Consider the following 18691-nt stretch of genomic DNA (forward strand, 5'->3'; position numbering starts at 1 on the left):
TTTAGGTAAGCACCTCCAGGCAGCAAGAAAAGCAAGTGCAGAAAAAGACTTTGGCAAGTTCGGGGCAAAAGTGAATGTGGGCACATGAAGTCAGGGAGGGAGTTGGGGGCAGGCAGAGGGAGGTCATGGAAGACTATACCAAGGAGTCCGGATTTTATTCTGTGTTGGAAAACTACTAGTGGAGTTTTAGGAGAGTTGAAACTATCCTTTGATTTATGATATTAGAAGAGTCCTCCTGCTATTCAACAGAGCATGGATGACAGTGACAGGCAGGCGAAGAAACAGAGTGGTCAGGAGGCTACTGAGGGTAGATGATAATGGCCTGAAATTCGATATCAACAGGGACAGAGATGTGGATTTATGACAAATAACACACCACAGAGCAGAGCTGGCAAGACCTCTGCTAGTGTGGACCACGGCAGGCGCTATTACAGAGAGGGATCCAGGATGACTTCCGCACCAGGGGCTGGAGCAAACTGCCAGGTTAGTGCTTTTCGAGATGGGACTACCAGAACAAGGACAGGTTCCTGGGAAATACAGATCAAGAATTCTGCTTTGGGACTTCCTTGGTGGTCCAGTGGTTAAGACTCTGTGCTCCCATTGCAGGGGGCCTGGGTTTGATCCCTGGTCAGGGAGTTAGATCCCACAAGCCCCAACTTAAGAGTTCACATGCTGCAACTAAGACCCAGCACAACCAAATAAATAAATAATGGGAAAAAAAAAAAAAGAATTCTGCTTTAGAGATGTTATAACTTGACAGGACCTTCAAGTGATTTGTTACCTTCACCAGTGAACATATAGAAGAGTTTTTAGGTTGCATAAGCGTTCAGTAGAACAGCTTTATTTAATAAATGCCACATGTCACGTATTATGCCAAAAGCTACAGCTGTAAACTGGGCATTTCCTGTGAAGCCTGCACAGGTATGTGCTGGGGTGGGGAAGGAAGCAGACTGGGAGAGAGACAGAGGAAAAGATACGACTCCTGTTCTGAGGGCACTCAAATAATCAAGCGGGAAATGGACAGAAAATTCTCTTTAAACTATAAAAATAAACTGAGATGATAGACTGTAGATCTAATACGAAAAGTAAAATAATAAAACTTTTAGGAAAATATCTTTTTGACCTTGAAACAGGAAATTATTTTCAAAACAGAACACAAAAAGTACTCATCTTAAAAAAATAATTAAATTACATTAAAATTAAGTACTTGTCATCAAAAGAGACCTCAAGGGAAGGTAAAGGCAATTCAGAGAGTGAGAAAGTATTTGTATTATATGTTTATGTGTTTACACATGCATATGCATATCCAATTAGGAATGAACTCTTACAAGTCAATAAGAAAAACAACCCAATGGAAAAACAGGTAAAAGACTTGTACAGACACCACTGAAAAGAAGATAGTCAGATGAAAAAAAGCTCAATTTTACTAGTCATCTGTGAAATGTTAATTAAAACCACAAAATACAACAACAATAAAAACGTAAAATGTAAATAAAAATACATTAAAAATAAAAATGTAAAAATGTAAACTACAAAACTAGTGAGGATGTGCTGCTGCTGCTGCTGCTAGGTCACTTCAGTCGTGTCTGACTCGCGACCCCAGAGACAGCAGCCCACCAGGCTCCCCCGTCCCTTGGATTCTCCAGGCAAGAACACTGGAGTGGGTTGCCATTTCCTTCTCTAATGCATTTAGGTGAAAAATGAAAGTGAAGTCGCTCAGTCGTGTCCGACTCTTAGCAACCCCATGGACTGCAGCCCACCAGGGTCCTCTGCCCATGGGATTTTCCAGGCAAGAGTACTGGAGTGGGGTGCCATTGCCTTCTCTGAGTGAGGATGTGCAGCTGAACTCAAATATGCCTAGTGGGAATGTACTAAGAAGGAATATATGCATATTCTATGACCTAACAATTCCACTGCTAGAAACGCATACACATATTCACCCAAAGACATCAACTGGTGTGGTCATAACAACACGATTCACAATGACTTCAACCTCGAAACTACTCAAATGTCCATCAAGGGTGGGATGAAACTTGTAGTAATAGTCGCCCAGTGAATTCCAGACAGCAACGACGATACAGAAAAACCTCACAGACATAACACTGAGCCAAACAGCCAGATACCAGAATGTATACTGAATCATTCCATTCTACAGAAGATACTCACAGGCTAAACTAAGCTATGCTATTAGAAATCATGACAGTGAGACCTCTTTGGCAAGGGTAATGTCTAGAAGGGCTCACAGGAGGGGGACTCAGGGACCCCAGTATGGTCTGTTTCTTGTTCTGGGTGTGGGTTACCAAGGTGTACTCAGCTGGTGGCAATTCATCCAGGTGGATATGTGTCACCTGTATCCTCCTTCCCCCTATGTGTACTCTATGTTAGTAAAAAATTAAATAAAATGAACCAAGTCGTAATGGAAAGGCAGAAAAAAAAGAGGGCAGTGGGAGATTTCTTGATTACTTTGGGAATGACAGAAAAAAATCAGGTGGTATACTACAGTCTTCAGACATGAATAGGATTCCACAAATGGAACATAGCATGGATAAGCTCAGGAATCAGCAGAGAAAACAAGCCTAAGATTCTAGGGTTGCATTACATGGCTTTTATGAGCAGACATTACAAACATTCATAGCTCCCACTTTGGTACTGCCTATCACATAGTCCGAAATACTTTTGCAAAGGTGTGAATTCTAAAACCAAAAAAAACTCACTTTATAAACATGTATGTTTGGGGCAGTAAATTAATAAACACAGTATTGCAGGCTGAGTTTAAACATACCTGAGGAGAGCCTGACTTAGTCACTGGAGGGGTTATCCTAGGTGATTTCTGGACCATTGAGGGCACCGGACTTGGACTGCCCTGAGCAGCTCTCCCTGTAAGAACAAGAGGTCGGTCAAAACAAACAGTATTCATTCCCATTATTTCTTCCACCATGAATATCCTTTCCTCAAATCTAATAAAATAAGTTTTTCACTGTCCCTGGCCTCCATTTATCATCTTGATTACCAAAAGAGATATCCACGGTTTCCAAATACCTAAAAAACACACATAACATTTTAAAACAGGAAGCTCCCTTGTAAAGCAGGTAAACTGGAGTGTCTCCGATAACAGGTATGCGCACTGGTGTGCAGGCCCAGGAGGCAGTCCCCTCAGCCCATCCCTAATCCTCACAGAGGCGCCTGATGACCTCTGGGAACTGGGGACAAAGTTTAAAGACCATGAGAGCAACAATTCCCATCCCTAGGAAGAACTCACAGGGCCTTCGGGACTCTCCTGGAATCCTCTAGGACAAGTCTGTTGCACATAAGAATCACCTAGGAGCTTTTAACAGAGAAAGCAATGGCACCCCACTCCAGTACTCTTGCCTGGAAAACCCCATGGACGGAGGAGCCTGGAAGGCTGCAGTCCGTGGGGTCGCTGAGGGTCGGACACGACTGAGCAACTTCACTTTCCCTTTTCACTTTCATGCATTGGAGAAGGAAATGGCAACCTACTCCAGTGTTCTTGCCTGGAGAATCCCAGGGACTGGGGAGCCTGGTGGGCTGCCGTCTATGGGGTCGCACAGAGTCAGACACGACTGAAGTGACTTAGCAGCAGGAGCTTTTAAAAAACAAATATACCAAAAACTTGTATCCAAGCCTCATCTCAAGAGAACCAGATTAAACAGTGAGAGAAGGGACTCCCCCAGTGGGTCTAGAGTACAATCCAATGATCCAGGAGCCACCAAACTATTAAGAATTAAATAACAGCAATGGCAGTAGGGAGATATGGGTGGTGAGCAGCAGACAGGGAGAAAGTGTATATGCAGTGTGGTACATTTCTTCTACCCTAAAGTGTAAAGAGATGTGAAAAGGATTGTTAATTCTTCAGGTCATAGACAAGTACTTGCCAGAATCTGGTGAAAAGTCCCAGAATGAGGTGACTTTGACAAATGCTACAAGGCAGTCCTTGATCAGCAGCTAAGAGGGATTTCAGGAATTTATACAGCTCAATGCTTGCTCAGTATCTACCAAGATAAAATTATTCCTGGCACTCAAACACCAAATGGCTATGCAAGTACGTCTGGCTGGGTATTATCACTGGCATGAGCAAACAACAAACTTAAAAACAGACATATCTGACAGACGCCACCACAACTGTGAGCGAAATGATGTCACTTATGTGAGGACAAAAGGAAATCACGTGATGTGGCACACACATCAACTACGTGGTGTTACTGCTCAAAATGTTTCATGTAAATTTCACTGTGTGGAAACTCTCAAATCCAAATTGAAGGACAGTCCACAAAACTACTGGCCTGATCTCACCAATGTTAATGCTGAGGAAGACAAAAACGGTAAGACTGCTTGAGACTAACGAGACAAAATCGGAATATAGCATGTAGCCCTTGAGTGGCTTTTAGAAAAACAAAGGGGGAAAACAAAGCTATAAGAACATTACAGGAACAACATTGGAAACGTGAATCGGGCTACAGGCTGAATTACTGTTAAATTTCTTTAGTGTGATAATGTATTGAGTGCCCTTGTTTTTAGGAGAGAGACACTGAAGTTCTTAGGGGTGAAGTGTTTCATATCTGTGATTAACTTTCCAATGTTTTAGAAAAAAATTTACATTAAAAAAGAAAGACACAGGACTTCCCCGGTGGCCCAGTGGTTAAGAATCTGCCTGCCAATGCGGGGGACAAGAGTTCAATTTCTGGTTCAGGAAGATTCCAAATGCTGGGGAGCAACTGAGTTCGTGTGCTGCAACCACTGGAGCCTGCGTGCCCTAGAGCCTGCGCTCTGCAGCAAGAGACACCTCCGTGATGAGACGCCCGCGCACCACCGCTAGAGAGGGCTTGCACAAAGCGCAAACACCAGTGCAGCCAAAAAGTAATTTGTCTTAAAAAAAGAAAAAAAATCCAAGCTCACCAAACTAGAAATTCATATTTAAAAAAGAAAGAAAGACATAAAGGAGCAGTGCATGATGCTGACTCTCAGGGAAAGGAATGGTATTCAGATTATAATATGCAGCCTTTCAGAGGTTTGAAAGAAGAAAAAGACAGGGTGGGTACATTTGCTCGTTGAGCTGTATAATGCACTTCAACCTGGATATAACCATTATCATGATCTTTATTTAAAAAATCTGCTTATGGTAGGGCTGAGTGTGAAAATCCAGGACAGTCACCAGAGGAATAAGCAGAAAGCCTCTGCAGGTTCCTTATCGTCTATGTGTCTTCAAGACTTGCTTGGTGACTGACCTCCATGGAGAGCAAGCTCTACGTGAAGACAAATGCCCCACAAGACAGAGACAAGCACTGAAGCCACTATGAATCTTTCCACACTGGAGTACAAAAGGCACTGGACTTCAGTGTGAGTTACAGGAAGCAAGAAAAAGGAATCCAGTCCAGCCATGTTGGCTAGGATTTTTAAATAACTTGGAGAAACGCTAATCTGGGAATTCGGGACTGAGCTTTGAAGATGTTTGCTTAAAATCATACCTGATGCGGACGGAGTGGCTGAGGACTTGGATGACAAGGAACTGGATGATGCCGAGAGGGGCGCGGGGTGGCTGAGAGGTCCAGAGGAAGCCGGCTTGGAGGCCGAGAAGGGCAGCATCGAGGCTGTGCTCTGTGAGTTGTGAACAGGAGCCGAGGTGGCTGCAGCTGTGAACCTGAAAACGGCAGCCCGAGTGGGTCAGAACAGCCTGCTGCTGTGGGATTGTTCGCAACCGTAATGAGTGATCATCAAAAGGTAACTTCCTAGACTCTTCTGCCTTTAGGAAGGGCAAATGTTTAGCTATTTCTTACAAAAGGTGAAGGCTGCATGGAAACATTCGTCATCTGCTTATTTGGAATGAAAATATCAAATAATACTTAATATGATGACAAAACAAAGTTTACCATGATATAAAACATTTACTGTCTATCCTATCAGGCCGAGTGAAAAAAGAAGGTGGGACTCAACTGGACTTTGGAGAGTTTAGTACCCTCCCTTTGTCAAGGAAATTACTGAGGACTCGTGGGATGATCATCTCTGGGGAAGGAAAATGGAAGATGAGAGCAGGTTACTATCTCTGGGATGCTGACGGTCTGCTAGGAAGGGGAAGTAAGTTTCACCTAGAAGAGCAAATGTCTGTAAAGAATATAAGTATACAGCATCAGATGACTAGTGAAATAAATCAGTGTTACACAATGGAATACTAGGCAACCTTCAGAATGAAGTGGCTGCATGACAACTTATTATCAACAATGACAGCGGCCGGCATCCCCTCCACAGTAACAAGGGAAGATACAGAAGAGTGGAGGGGGGAGCTGGTAGTATTTATACTCAATGGCAATTATGTGAAAGGGTACAAGGTATAAGGGCTACTTTTCTCAAAAGGTTTATATTCTGGTGGTGAGAACAAAACAAGCAGGTACAGAAGTGAAAAAATAAGATACACGTAGGACTTCCCTGGTGGTCCAGTGGTTAAGAATCTGCCTTCCAATGTGAGGAACTTAGATCCCTGGTCAGGGAACTAAGATCCCACATGAAAGTGAAAAACAAGCACTATCTCTACCCGTCAAACTTGAAGTGTTACTCACTTTTCGCTAAGGTTGACCTTGACTGCAGGAGCTGACGGTGGGAAGGTGGGCTTCATTCCCATATTTGGAGCTGACACACTTGGCATTGGTGTGCTTTCCAGGGTAGGCTTAAAACCCGATGATCCAAAGGAGAATGAAGCAGCTGAGGGCATCATGGGAGAGGCCACAGGCGTGGGCGCGAGGGAGGCTTGAGAAGGAGGAGCAAAAGGGAAGGGCGAAGTGCCAGAGACCAGGGCTGCTTTGGCCCCGTCAGAGCCACTGGAACTCAGAGGAGCCTCCCCAGGGACAGAACCAGAGGACTTCAAAGATGAAGAACCAAAGGAGAACACAGCTGATGGCAGAGAGAAGGTGGAGGTGGGGGCGGCCTGTGATGAAGGCAGCACAGAGGCAGGCGCCGCGGCGGCCGGCACATCGAGCTTCTGCGGGGCCTGAGGGGAGGTGGGGGTAGTGGGAATACTTCCTGCAAGGAAACACAGGGAGGAAAAGGGAAGAGACAAGTTAACGCCATGACACTGGAGGTTCACATCGCAGGAAGCAAGTGGAAAAGGGTTGGTGGAAGAAGGAAGCCAGAAATAATTGGTCCTCATTCCAAAAGTTGTGGGGAGAAGAAATGTGAGCTGATGTTGAACTTTCCATAGCAAACATTCCATATGGCAAGATATCTAAAACTTTGAAGGAAAAATAAAATGCAGAAAGATATTAGACTAACAGGTCTTCATAAACATCAACTTGAGTAATATAGAAAAAACACTTCTCGATGTCACAGTGAAAAGTAAGTCATTCTGCAATATTTTATTATCAGGAAAAAACTTTAACTCAGACCTACGTCTCTTAATAGTCACTAAAACAACTCCAGTTTAATCAAAGATATATCTCCTTTGTTTTGAGATATACAAAAGGATATATAAAACTGTATCTCAAAACAAAGGCGGCAAAAAGTGAATTAAGTCCAAGTGTCTAACAAGCTGGTAAACCTAAAAGTGACCCCCAAAATCACAAAAGATAAAGATTTGACTAAGTACAAAAATAGGCATACAACCAAAAGGTATACTGAAAAAAATCTGCAGATGACAGTAATATGTTTTATTTTTTAAATAAAAATTGAGATTTTAAAAAACTTTTGAGGAGTTCTCTGATGGTCCCGTGGTTGAGTCTGCCTGCCGGTGCAGGGCAAACGGGTTGGGTCCCTAGTCCGGAAAGACTCCACATGCCTTGGGGCAACCAACCCCATGCGCCACAACCGCTGAAGCCCTGGTGCCCTACAGTCTGGGCTCCACAACAAAAGGAGTCACCACAATGAGAAGCCCGAGCGCCGTGACTAAAGAGCAGCCCCTGCCCACCACAACTGAGCATCGCTCACCCCACGCAGCAGTGAAGACCCGGTGCAGTCAAAAATTAACTAATTAAAAAAAACGAAAATATAAAAGCAACAACAAAAACTTTGGGGACTTTAAATTTTTCATTTATTTATTTCTCAAATTTTTTGGCCATGCCTCGAAGCATGTGAGATCTTAGTTCCCTCACCAGGGATTGAACCCACACCTCCTGTATTGGAAGCACAGAGTCCCAACCATTGGAACACCAGGGAAGTCCTGAGACTTTAACAGGTAAACGCTGGGAATCTAATTCACAGGAAGAAAATATATACATTCTCTCTAGTCAAAGAAACACAAATTAAATGAGGCATACTTTGGTTCTCTAAATTATCAAAATATAAATACATATAATCCTCTAGGTGAAGGGGTAAAATAAACCTGAAACTTTTTGTTACCAGGTACCTAATTTAGCAATCTTTGAGAAAACATTAAGTCTCAAAAAAATCATAAAAAATGGACCTTGTAATCCCAATTCTAAGAATAATGCCTATGAAATAACTTAAAAAATGAAAAATATTTAATACAACCCAATGGTAAAATATATTCAACAGAATATTAAACATTCTTAAATAAATCATAAGAATTGCATAAGAACCTGGAAAACACTTAAAATTTAAATAAATGAACTGCATACCAACTATGTATATAATATGATCACAACTATGAAGAAAGACGTTTATGAAAAACCACTGGAAGAAAAAAGACAAGTTTAAATTTTTTTCTATTTTCCAAACTTTCTATAAACAAGTTAATTCTCTAAATTCTCCAAAATTAATCTCCAAATAACTAAGAAAGCAATATTTTTCAATCAAAATATTTATAGGTCTTGGTTCTTTCAAACTGTCAGAGATGACAGTCTATCCTCACTGTATCTAAAAGAATGAAATGCTTAGGATACAACCATGAAAATGCTGGACTTCCCAGGTGGTACTAGTGGTAAAGAATCCCCTGCCAGTGCAGGAGACATAAGAGATGCAGGTTCGATTTCTGGGTCGGGAAAGGCTCCCTGCAGGAGGGCAGAGCAATCCACTCCAGTATTCTTGCCTGGAGAATCCCCAAGGACAGAGAAGCCTGGTGGGCTACAGTCCATGGGGTCTCAAAGAGTCGGACATGACTGAAGTGATTTAGCACATAAAAATGCCACTTTCTGAAAACAGAGAACCCCAAGTAAATGTTCACACTTCTTTGAAAGTATAAATACAAGTAAATCTATGAATACTTCCTGGGGCTTCCCTGGTGGTTCAGTGGTAAAGAATCCGCCTTGCAATGTAGGGGGTGCAGGTTCAATCCCTGATTGGGGAACTAAGATTTCACATACTACAGAGTAACTAAGCCCGTGTGCCTCAACTAGAGAGACCGTGGGCTGCAACGGAAGATTTCACAGGCCACAACAAAGAGCTGAAGCAGTCAAATAAGTATTTTAAAAAAAAGAAAGAAAGAAAAAGAAACAAACATCATTCCCCAGGCTCCTGACTTCACAGGGCACACTGCTTATTATATATGGACCCAGAAACTGGGCGTAGGGAGTTCAGGGGACTCAGGACCACTTAAAGGGAAGAAAACAACTCAAGAGTACACACTGTATTGAGATTTTCCAACACAACAGCACCGATACAGTCTATGCAAGGCACCTAGTATATTACTTGGGGCCACACTGACAGTTGATAGGAGCCCAAGTATCCAAGCGGCTCTATTTACGATGTACAATTCACTCTGCACTGGGAAGCAGTGCGGCAAGACACTCTTAAGTGTTCTCAACCACATCCAAACCCACTGGTCCACATATTTCTTACCAGATATAGAATTGGTTACACTATGAGCTTTAAAAACTATATTAGAAGAGAAAAAGCTTACTAGTTATATACTCACAGAATTCAAAAAGAGAAATACAAGTGAAATTCCAAAATATGAAACAATGACCTTCTAAAAAAGTTTATTTTGTTCTCACAGGTGACTGTCATTGAGAAAATGCTGAAAATGCAGACTGGCATTTATATGCATGCATAGTTTTGCCTAGAAAATCCCATGGACGGAGGAGCCTGGTAGGCTGCAGTCCACGGGGTCGCTAAGAGTCGGACACGACTGAGCGACTTCACTTTTACTTCACTTTCACTTAAGCGATACCTTCGGGGGTGGACGGGGGAATGCAGGGGGGAGGAACTAAAGAAAATTAAATACAAAGAGAAAAGAAAATTTCTATGTTCTCACCAGTAGCCACTATCTACCTTTTAGTATCTTACAAGTTGTTTTTTAATGTATATTTTTTCTCACAAAAAAAGGAATCATAGTGCTCTTTCATGGCACGTTCTGCCCTTTCTCTGTTAATAAATATAACATTTTTAACTGTTACATGGCATTTCACTGTATGGATGTACAATCACTTAACCAATTTCTCACATTAAACATGTTGGGTTTCAGATCATATAATGTGGGGTCTTACAACAGGGTATTGTCAGTAAATTACCTAATGGGATCCATCGGGTTGAGCTTCCTTTTTCTCTAAAGTAAAGGTTGGTGAATAAAGCTTGGGGGTGAGAGACAGAAAGTATGTGCATTTGTTCAAGGGGAAGACTGGTCCTGCCTTGAAGAGACAGACTGGCTGACAATGATAACACTTTGCAACCTCACAGTGTTCATCCCAGCAGACACTCCTGTTCGAGCCTGCAGGACCCCCTCTTGGCCACAACCGGGGTGCAGGGGGCAGTGGAGGCACACACCTGATGACTTGGGTTGCCGCTCTCCTTCCAACGAGAGCCGCTCCGGTGTCCTGAGGAGGGACCTTACGCCAGGATTTTGATTGATCATGTAAAAAGGACAAAGCACACCATCTGTCGAAAGTAACATAAGCACTGGAGCAGGTGGAAGAGTCTTCTCCTCATCTGTTAAAAAAGAAAACCAAAGTAATAGAAGAGCCAAGTCAACGGAAGGGCCCCTGCATGGGAGGCGAAGACAGCCTGAAGTGCAAGGGGTCTCACTGGACTCATCTGCACACAAGCCGCGGTTGGTTCACTCTGATTTGGATCTGAACAGCCCTTATGAATCTGCTCTTTAAAGCAGAGCTGCGATCAGCCAGCCAGTGTACTGCCAGCTGCACAGAGCAACACCAGCAGTTGCGTAGTGGCTCTGACTCTCCCAAAGCTCTGATTTTCATGTGTGTCCCGGTGTCAGGGAGACAGGTTCAGCATTCCCCCGACCAACACAGGAGTCTCCAGGAAAAATGACAGAAGAGACTCTTGGGGAAAACACACAGAAGGACATGGCAAAGTGAGTCCAATTACTTTACAGTCCTTCACAGTTGAATGATAAGCACGTATGTTGTCAATTAAGTCTTCGTGAGAATCAAAAGTAACTGAGTGAATCAGACCAAACAGTCTGGTCAGGGAAAGGACAAGGAACTCAGTGGTGCCTGATGCAGATACCTCTCTAAAATGAGGCACATAGTATATGCCTTTTTAAAAATATATATACACATTCCCACTTTGATTCACATAAAACTGACAAATACAAGTGGCTATGTACTTAGGGTGTATAACATGATCTGAAGGACACACATTCTGTGAAATGACTACCACAGTCAAGCTAATAAACACATCGCTCAGCTCATGTAGTTACCATTTTGTGTGTGTGGTGAAAACTTTTAAAAAGTTTTTATCGGAGCATAGCTGATTGACAACGTTGCATTAGTTTCTGCTGTATGGCAAAGTGAATCAGTCATATATATATGTGTGTATATATATACACACACACATCCACTTTTTTAGATTGCTTTCCCACTTGCTCATTATAGAGTATTGAGCAGAGTTCCCTATGCTGGTAATTAGTAATGTCGAGCACCTTTTAATGTACGTTGGCCATCTGTATGCTTTCTTTAAAAAAATGTCTATTCAGGTCCTCTGTCCATTTCCTAATCAGGTTATTTGTTTCGCTTTGCTATTGAGTTGCATGGGTTCCTTATATATTTTGGGTATTAACCCCGTATCAGATCCATGCTTTATAGATTTTTTTTCCACTCCATTCCGCTGCCTTTTCATTATACTGTCTCCTTGGCTCTTTTTTTTTTTTAATTCTCTTAATTCTTTACACAAGTTTTACAGGTTACACCCCACTTACACTGGCCGAGTGCCCCGCCTCCCTGTAGTCTGTCTCACACCCAGCGGTTTGTACCTCCTGCTCCCCAACTCCTATAATGCCCCTCCCGGCTTCCCTCTCCCTGCTCGCAACCACTAGCTTGCTCTCTAGATCCGTTTCTCACGTTCACATTTCATGGGACTGCAGCCCTGCCAAGATATCAGCAGGGGAGAAGACAGACTCAGAGCACATGCTCAGGCCCCATTTGGAAGTCTGTGCTTGAGGCCTCCATTTTCTTATCCAAGCCATCGAACCAAGTACTGGGATACACCACCTGCCTGGGAGGCCCTGGGAAACTGGGAGGGGCAAAGAAACAAGGTTATGAAGTCGGTGTTCTGTATTTTAGCCATATTCTTACATACACAGAGACACACAGAGTGTGTGACCTCGGTCAATGAATATCCACTTAAATCAGACGAGTGTGGTATAGTGCACTCTGTCTCACTCTTTACACAGACACGCTACGACAAGCTAAAGCGCATGGCAGAGAAAGTTCCATCGTGAAAATGTAGAGCTGGATTTGAATATTAACCACGATGGGAAGAAGACTATTTCTGCACGTAGCTTGGCTATGACAGACTATACTTACTGATGGTGATTTCCACTTGGTTAGTGTAATCTATGGCAACTCCCATGGGCAAGGAATCATCACTCTTGTCTGTCACAGGCAGTTCAGCTCGACTAGAGTCCTCCAACAGCCAAGATTCCCAACTATTCTGGAAAAAAGAACAAGTAGAAGAAGATACAGTGTTGGTTAGAGCTTTCTCCAGCACTGTTCAAATAGGAAAGGAGAAAAAGGGAACTCACTTGGTTTAGTATTGCATTCCCTGGGACTCTAAAATCTGGAAACAGTCTAAAAGCTATGAACCCCGCAGAAAGCAAGGGGCTCCTTTTCCAAGTCTTTCTATCTGTTCCTGGTGTACAAAGCTCTTGTCTGGTGAATAAATATCACTATCACGAACATTCTCTGATGTGTCCTCCACATCCAAGTGGACTCCTGACACAGGGGGACCATCTAACAGCCGCATGGAGCCAGTCAGCAGCTGCGCTGAGGAATCTGGATGAGGACCAGGAGCGCCAGGTGACAATGACTGCGGCCGTGAGCACACAGCCTAGAAAGCTGCCGGATGCCCTGTGCTCACTCGACCACAGAGACAGAAGGTGACCTCAGCTCGTCTTCCTAATTCTCAGTGTATTTCCTCACACTGGTCAATCTTCCTGCCACTGGATTCCTTGAGAAGCCACCACATCTTTCCAATAAACTCCCCTTTGGCTCATGTTTGCTTGCGTGGGATCTGTTCCCTACAACAAATGACTCCTGGTTTTTAAAAATCATGGACATTTTGTCTAACTTTCAATGCTTTCAAAACTGGGCAGCATGAATTAAAGGAGGAATAATTTTCAACGAGAAAGAGAAAAACAAAAAAACTGTTCAGGAAAGAAAACAATCGTGATCCAAGCCTTAGGCATGAAGTGAACAGTCACGTTCACAATAACCTTAGTAAATGAAACGGGTTCCAACTTTGAAAAACAATCGGCAATACAACAATACACAAAACAAAGACTGCTTGCTAATCACTACAGGGCAAAATACACCAATTTCAGCTTTGGTTTTGTGGAATATGAGATGCAGGTGATAACAGCTGAAAGGTGGGCGTGGAGCAGGTGTGCCAAAGGCAAGGGTGGGTACTGAGATGGTCCTCTCACAGCGTAGGCGGTAAAACCTTAAGAATCGAAGGTAAAAATGATCACTTAAAGTTCAAAGGTAACAAGTAGAAGAGACTAAAACAGTGCTCCAATCCTATTGAAAGGAAGGACGGGGAAGTCTAAAGGCCACATGTGAGCTAAATCCTCATTTGCATCATGGCCAATGATTTAAAGTTAACAATCGATAACCAGTGATGCAGTAGATTATTATTTCGGGATAAGGAGATAACCATTAAGAGAGAGAGACCAAAAGTTAAAAATAGTCTCTTTTGGAGAACGGGACAGACCAGGACAGGATGGGAAGGGCTGATATTTCACGTATAAGCCCTTTTCCACTACCTGACTTTTCGACCATGAACATAAATTACTTTGATAAAAAGCAAAAATCAAAGAGTTTCTTAATGTGTGAATACACAGAATACTTGTGCTATCAGGAGACTGTTACTGAAGTTAACCCAAGAGCAGCGAGTCAAGAGTGCTGGACTCTGAGAGCTAAGCACTCATGGTGGGCTGCCTTGCCACTCAAGAGAAGGGTGGATAAATGTTGAATGGTTGAAGAGGCACAGGATGCACAGAACATTTTCAAACTCCAGGTAGACTTTTAAAGCGGGAAAGTTTTCGGCTGAGGAGCTGTGTCTCCTGTGTAGTCACTCTGCATAAGGGTAGTGTACCATGACAACCTCAGCCCACCCTGGCCTGCAAGGAGCACAAAGCGGAAGAAGATGTGGCTTGTCTACACAGATGCTTTTAGCTTTCTGGTGGTTTTCCAAACAAGGTATTTCTGAAGAGTCACAGTTTGGTCTGACTTGCATGTCTCTTCCATAGTCAAGGATGGGTTATAGTTCACTGAATAGAAGAGGCAGATTCAAGTAATAAGGAGAAAATAAAGACAGTTAAACAGAACAAAGCAGAAAAAGCCTCCTACACACCCAGGTACACTCCTATTGGAATACATTTGATTATGACCATGGTTATGAGGTATTCATGGAGGGTGCAAACAGAGGGCTTCAGATAACACTGAAGGAACTGTTGAATCTAACACCCAAGTCTGTCCAACACAATACCCGAGCCATTTGGCCAACAGCTTTTTAAAGCTGTGCTCTCATCCGGAAACTCAATAAAAGGGGTGTGACTTCAGCTAAATCTTAACCTCACAGTTAAACCCTCCAAAATCTCTGAGAACAACATCACATAAAAGTGGCAAAAGAGAAACATTTACCTGGCTGCTCTGTCGCGCGAGGATGCTGACTTCTGTGGAAGCCGCGGATGCTGCCAGCACTAAATCCCTTCAAAGAATAAAACCGGAAGGCCATTAAATTCAAACGCAACAGCTGTACCTTGACTTGAGTCAGTGGTGACACCTACAAAGCTTCCCTCTAGATGTCAAGGAGAAAGGCGAGCGTTTCTACCTCGTTGAAGGTAAGATTTTGGACATAAAGCTTTACTTTTTAGTCCATAGGTCAGAGCCCTGGAGACTCAGCCAACTGTCTCCTTACTTAAGACAAAGGGGAGACACTACAGAATCAATTCAGAGCCCAGCAAATATACCACCCTGAGGAGAGAATAACCTAACTGAAGGAAGAGAAGCTTTGTTTCAAGAAATCCAGCTTTCAAAGGGACACTTCAGCTCAGAGGGAAACTTTTAATATGTTCCTTAAATATCTGTATTTTCTTAAGTCATCAGTGGACTTATTGAGAAAATGGGATTTTTAAGTTTAGTGTGTATTCGCGCTATGTAATTCAAGACTGGGGAAACAGATGTAGTAGTCAGAAAGGCATTATCCAACATGAGCTGAATATATGTTTAGGGCATCTCCAACCTCTATTCTCCTCTCTCACAGAGAGGAGACAAAGCAGAACAAGCAGGACAAAATGGCTCAGGTGTGCCCCCTCGCCCACAGCTCACCACTCTTCAATGTAGCTGAGGTAGTAACGATGCTGCCTCTCCGTACAGCTGCCGTAACAGGGCTCCATGAAGTTCATAAACACCTCAGGGTGCTTTTCCTCTTTTTTCTACATTGAACAGAATGAGAAAAAAAAAATCTCATGGGTGATTTTTCTTTAATCCTACAAAGTTAAGAATCTCAAAAGATAAAATCCTTTAAGTTTTATGAGAAAATATACTGAAAAAAAAAAAAAAGAAAATACACTCAAAATACATAGACACACTATAAAGACAATACAAAGAACAGAAACATTGGCCATGGACCAAACTGAATTCAAACCTGTCTGTCACTTCAGCATGGATAGATTACTCAACTTCTCTGATAATGCTTTCTCCTATGTATGATGGACCTACACCTAAAGGAAATCAATCCTGAATACTCACTGGAGGGACTGATGCTGAAGTTGAAGCACCAATACTCTGGCCACCTGATGCAAAGAGCCAACTCACTAGAAAAGACCCTCATGCTGGGAAAGATCAGAGGCAGGAGGAGAAGGGGACAACAGAGGGTTAGATGGTTGGATGGCATCACCGACCCAATGGACATGAGTCTGAGCAAGCTCCAGGAGATGGTGAAGGACAGGGAAGCCTGGCGTGCTGCAGTCCAAGCAGTCGCAGAGAGTTGGACACGACTCAGCGACTGAACAGCAACAACAAATGATGAACCTAAAAAAATCTACATCAAAGGCTGTTTTAAGTGAGATATGAAAGGATACATAGAAAGTTTCTAATCCAGTGCATGGAACATAAACGGTACTCAGCAAATGCTAGTGTTAGTATTATCCCTGGGAATAGAAAATCTTAATCTTGAAATACGTTACGTTAAGTCACTTCAGTTGTGTCTGACTCTGTGTGACCCCATAGACGGTAGCCTACCAGGCTCCCCCGTCCCTGGGATTCTCCAGGCAAGAACACTGGAGTGGGTTGCCATTTCCTTCTGCAATGCATGAAAGTGAAAAGTGAAAGTGAAGTCGCTCAGTCGTGTCCGACTCTTAGCGACCCCATGGACTGTAGCCTACAGGGCTCCTCCGTCCATGGGATTTTCCAGGCAAGAGTACTGGAGTGGGGTGCCACTGCCTTCTCTGAATCTTGAAATAAGGCACCTTAACAAACTTATTTTTAAAATTTGATATTGTCAGGAACCCAAAAGAGTTAATAAAAACGAGGCACTTTTTTCTCATATCCAATTGGCAAAGATTAAAAATGGTCCCACTGCATATTGACACACTTTGTTGTTCAGTCGCTGAAAAAGTGAATGAATTTTGAAAATCAAGGTATTTTCTTGCTTTTCTAAAATGACTTCATCAGATTAACACCTATCACAACTCACAGTTTACAGCTTAAAGTTTGAGGATTTTTTCACCATGTGACTCAACAATAGAACGTGCTCTAAGTGGACACCACCATTTTGGTCCTCAGGCCCCTAGTGCAGCATTAAAAAAATCTCACACCTCAAGTGGTACCACTGCCAGTAAGGAAAGGAGAGAGACGCCTAAAGCCTCTAACTTTATTAGAAGACTTCTATAATTCTCAAATAATCAAGACACCCCTTTCACACGTACCGGGAGCAGAGCCATCACCACATCTGGAGCCGTTTCCAAGGTCCCATCCGCCGCGGCATACACTATCGTGAATTCGTATGTGCCGATCCACAGAACGTCCAGAACTGAAAGACACACATCCTAATAAACCACCTTTGTGCTTGGGATAACCCCTGTACATTATAAAACTATCAGCTCATAGATAAATATCCAACTACTATAGCTTTTAAAAAGGTCCAGACTTCACTAAATATAATTCACAAAGATTCAAAAAGCCCAAATTCATTCCAGAGGGGTATTTTACCCCCAGCAGATGATAATCAAAGCAAATAATGAAGAATTCTAATTAAAAAAAAAAAAGTCAGGATCCATTTAACGTCATTTACCACGTGACACAGGTACCTACTAGAGAATTACCGTTACAGTGACTTAATCGTGTGTATACGCTGTGCTCAGTCATGTAGCCATGTTCAACTCTTTGCCACCCGTGGACTGTAGACCACCAGGCTTCTCTGTCCAGGGGATTTCCCAGGCAAGAAGACTGGAGTGGGTTGCCATTTCCTTCTCCAGGGGATCGTCCCATCCCAGGGATCGAGACCTAATTAGCTAACTGAAACAATGACAGTTTTCACACAGGACACCAGCACTTTCCTGAGCCGGTATGCAGGCACCTCACACGGTCTAACATTTCTGCACTACAGACAGTGCCTCATTAGACGTCAGCCTAGTAAGAAAGGCAGATGTGTTACCTCTGACGGGATGGTCTGCCTCATAAAATGGAGGACAAGGAATGACTTTTTTTTCTTGCAAAGTCTGAAAGAGATTTGAAAAAAACAGTGTCAAACAAAGCAATCCCCAGACCGCAAATCCAACAACTGTATTATCATTTTACAGGCCAATGCCCTAAAAGAACATGTACCAAATTTCATGTAACAACTTTTTGTAACGGTAAAGAAGAAACAGAACCTGAACCTCAAACCTATTCCGCCACGTTCACCACCCTGTACCCTGCAGAGAACAGGAGGAACACACGACAGCACGGGCCTCGGCACTGCCCGCGAGCCTCTCCTTCTCAACCAGGTCTGATCAGACATACACAGATTCTCTGCCAATTTATACTGAAGAGTATTCATGAATATTATCTCTGGAAGACCACAGGAAAAGGATGACAGAGTGGACACGCAACAACTCTTTCCTGCATTCTCTTGGGTACAGACAGATTTTTTGCAATGAACATAAATTATATTTTAATAGGAAAAAACAGCAAAAATACTACCAAACCAACCCCAAAACAGTTACTTGATAAAAACGCTCTGAAGCCCAAGGCAAGACTTACAGGAAGATACTGGACCACAGTTCCATTCTGCTTCCCCACAGCCAGCTGCTTTCCTTTGGGGCTCCAGCACACTGGACAGAGAAGAAAAT

General features: G+C 43.0%; 1 protein-coding gene across 2 annotated transcripts in view; it reads right to left on the reverse strand.

The window, feature by feature from the left end:
- The window catches only part of NUP214 (nucleoporin 214kDa), an 89921-nt gene that overhangs the window by 65240 nt on the left and 5990 nt on the right, over window positions 1–18691 (reverse strand). For both annotated transcript variants that reach the window (XM_010856794.1, XM_010856792.1), the window contains exons 5-14: window positions 18603–18673; window positions 18016–18079; window positions 17288–17391; window positions 15687–15793; window positions 15000–15066; window positions 12663–12789; window positions 10663–10824; window positions 6570–7029; window positions 5484–5656; window positions 2783–2877 (exon numbers count right to left, since the gene is read on the reverse strand). In XM_010856794.1, coding sequence (XP_010855096.1) covers window positions 2783–2877; window positions 5484–5656; window positions 6570–7029; window positions 10663–10824; window positions 12663–12789; window positions 15000–15066; window positions 15687–15793; window positions 17288–17391; window positions 18016–18079; window positions 18603–18673 — 1430 coding nt within the window. The remainder of the gene's footprint in view (window positions 1–2782; window positions 2878–5483; window positions 5657–6569; window positions 7030–10662; window positions 10825–12662; window positions 12790–14999; window positions 15067–15686; window positions 15794–17287; window positions 17392–18015; window positions 18080–18602; window positions 18674–18691) is intronic.

Source organism: Bison bison, unplaced genomic scaffold (genome assembly GCF_000754665.1).
Source record: "Bison bison bison isolate TAMUID 2011002044 unplaced genomic scaffold, Bison_UMD1.0 scf7180017864375, whole genome shotgun sequence".
NCBI classification, from domain to species: domain Eukaryota; kingdom Metazoa; phylum Chordata; class Mammalia; order Artiodactyla; family Bovidae; genus Bison; species Bison bison.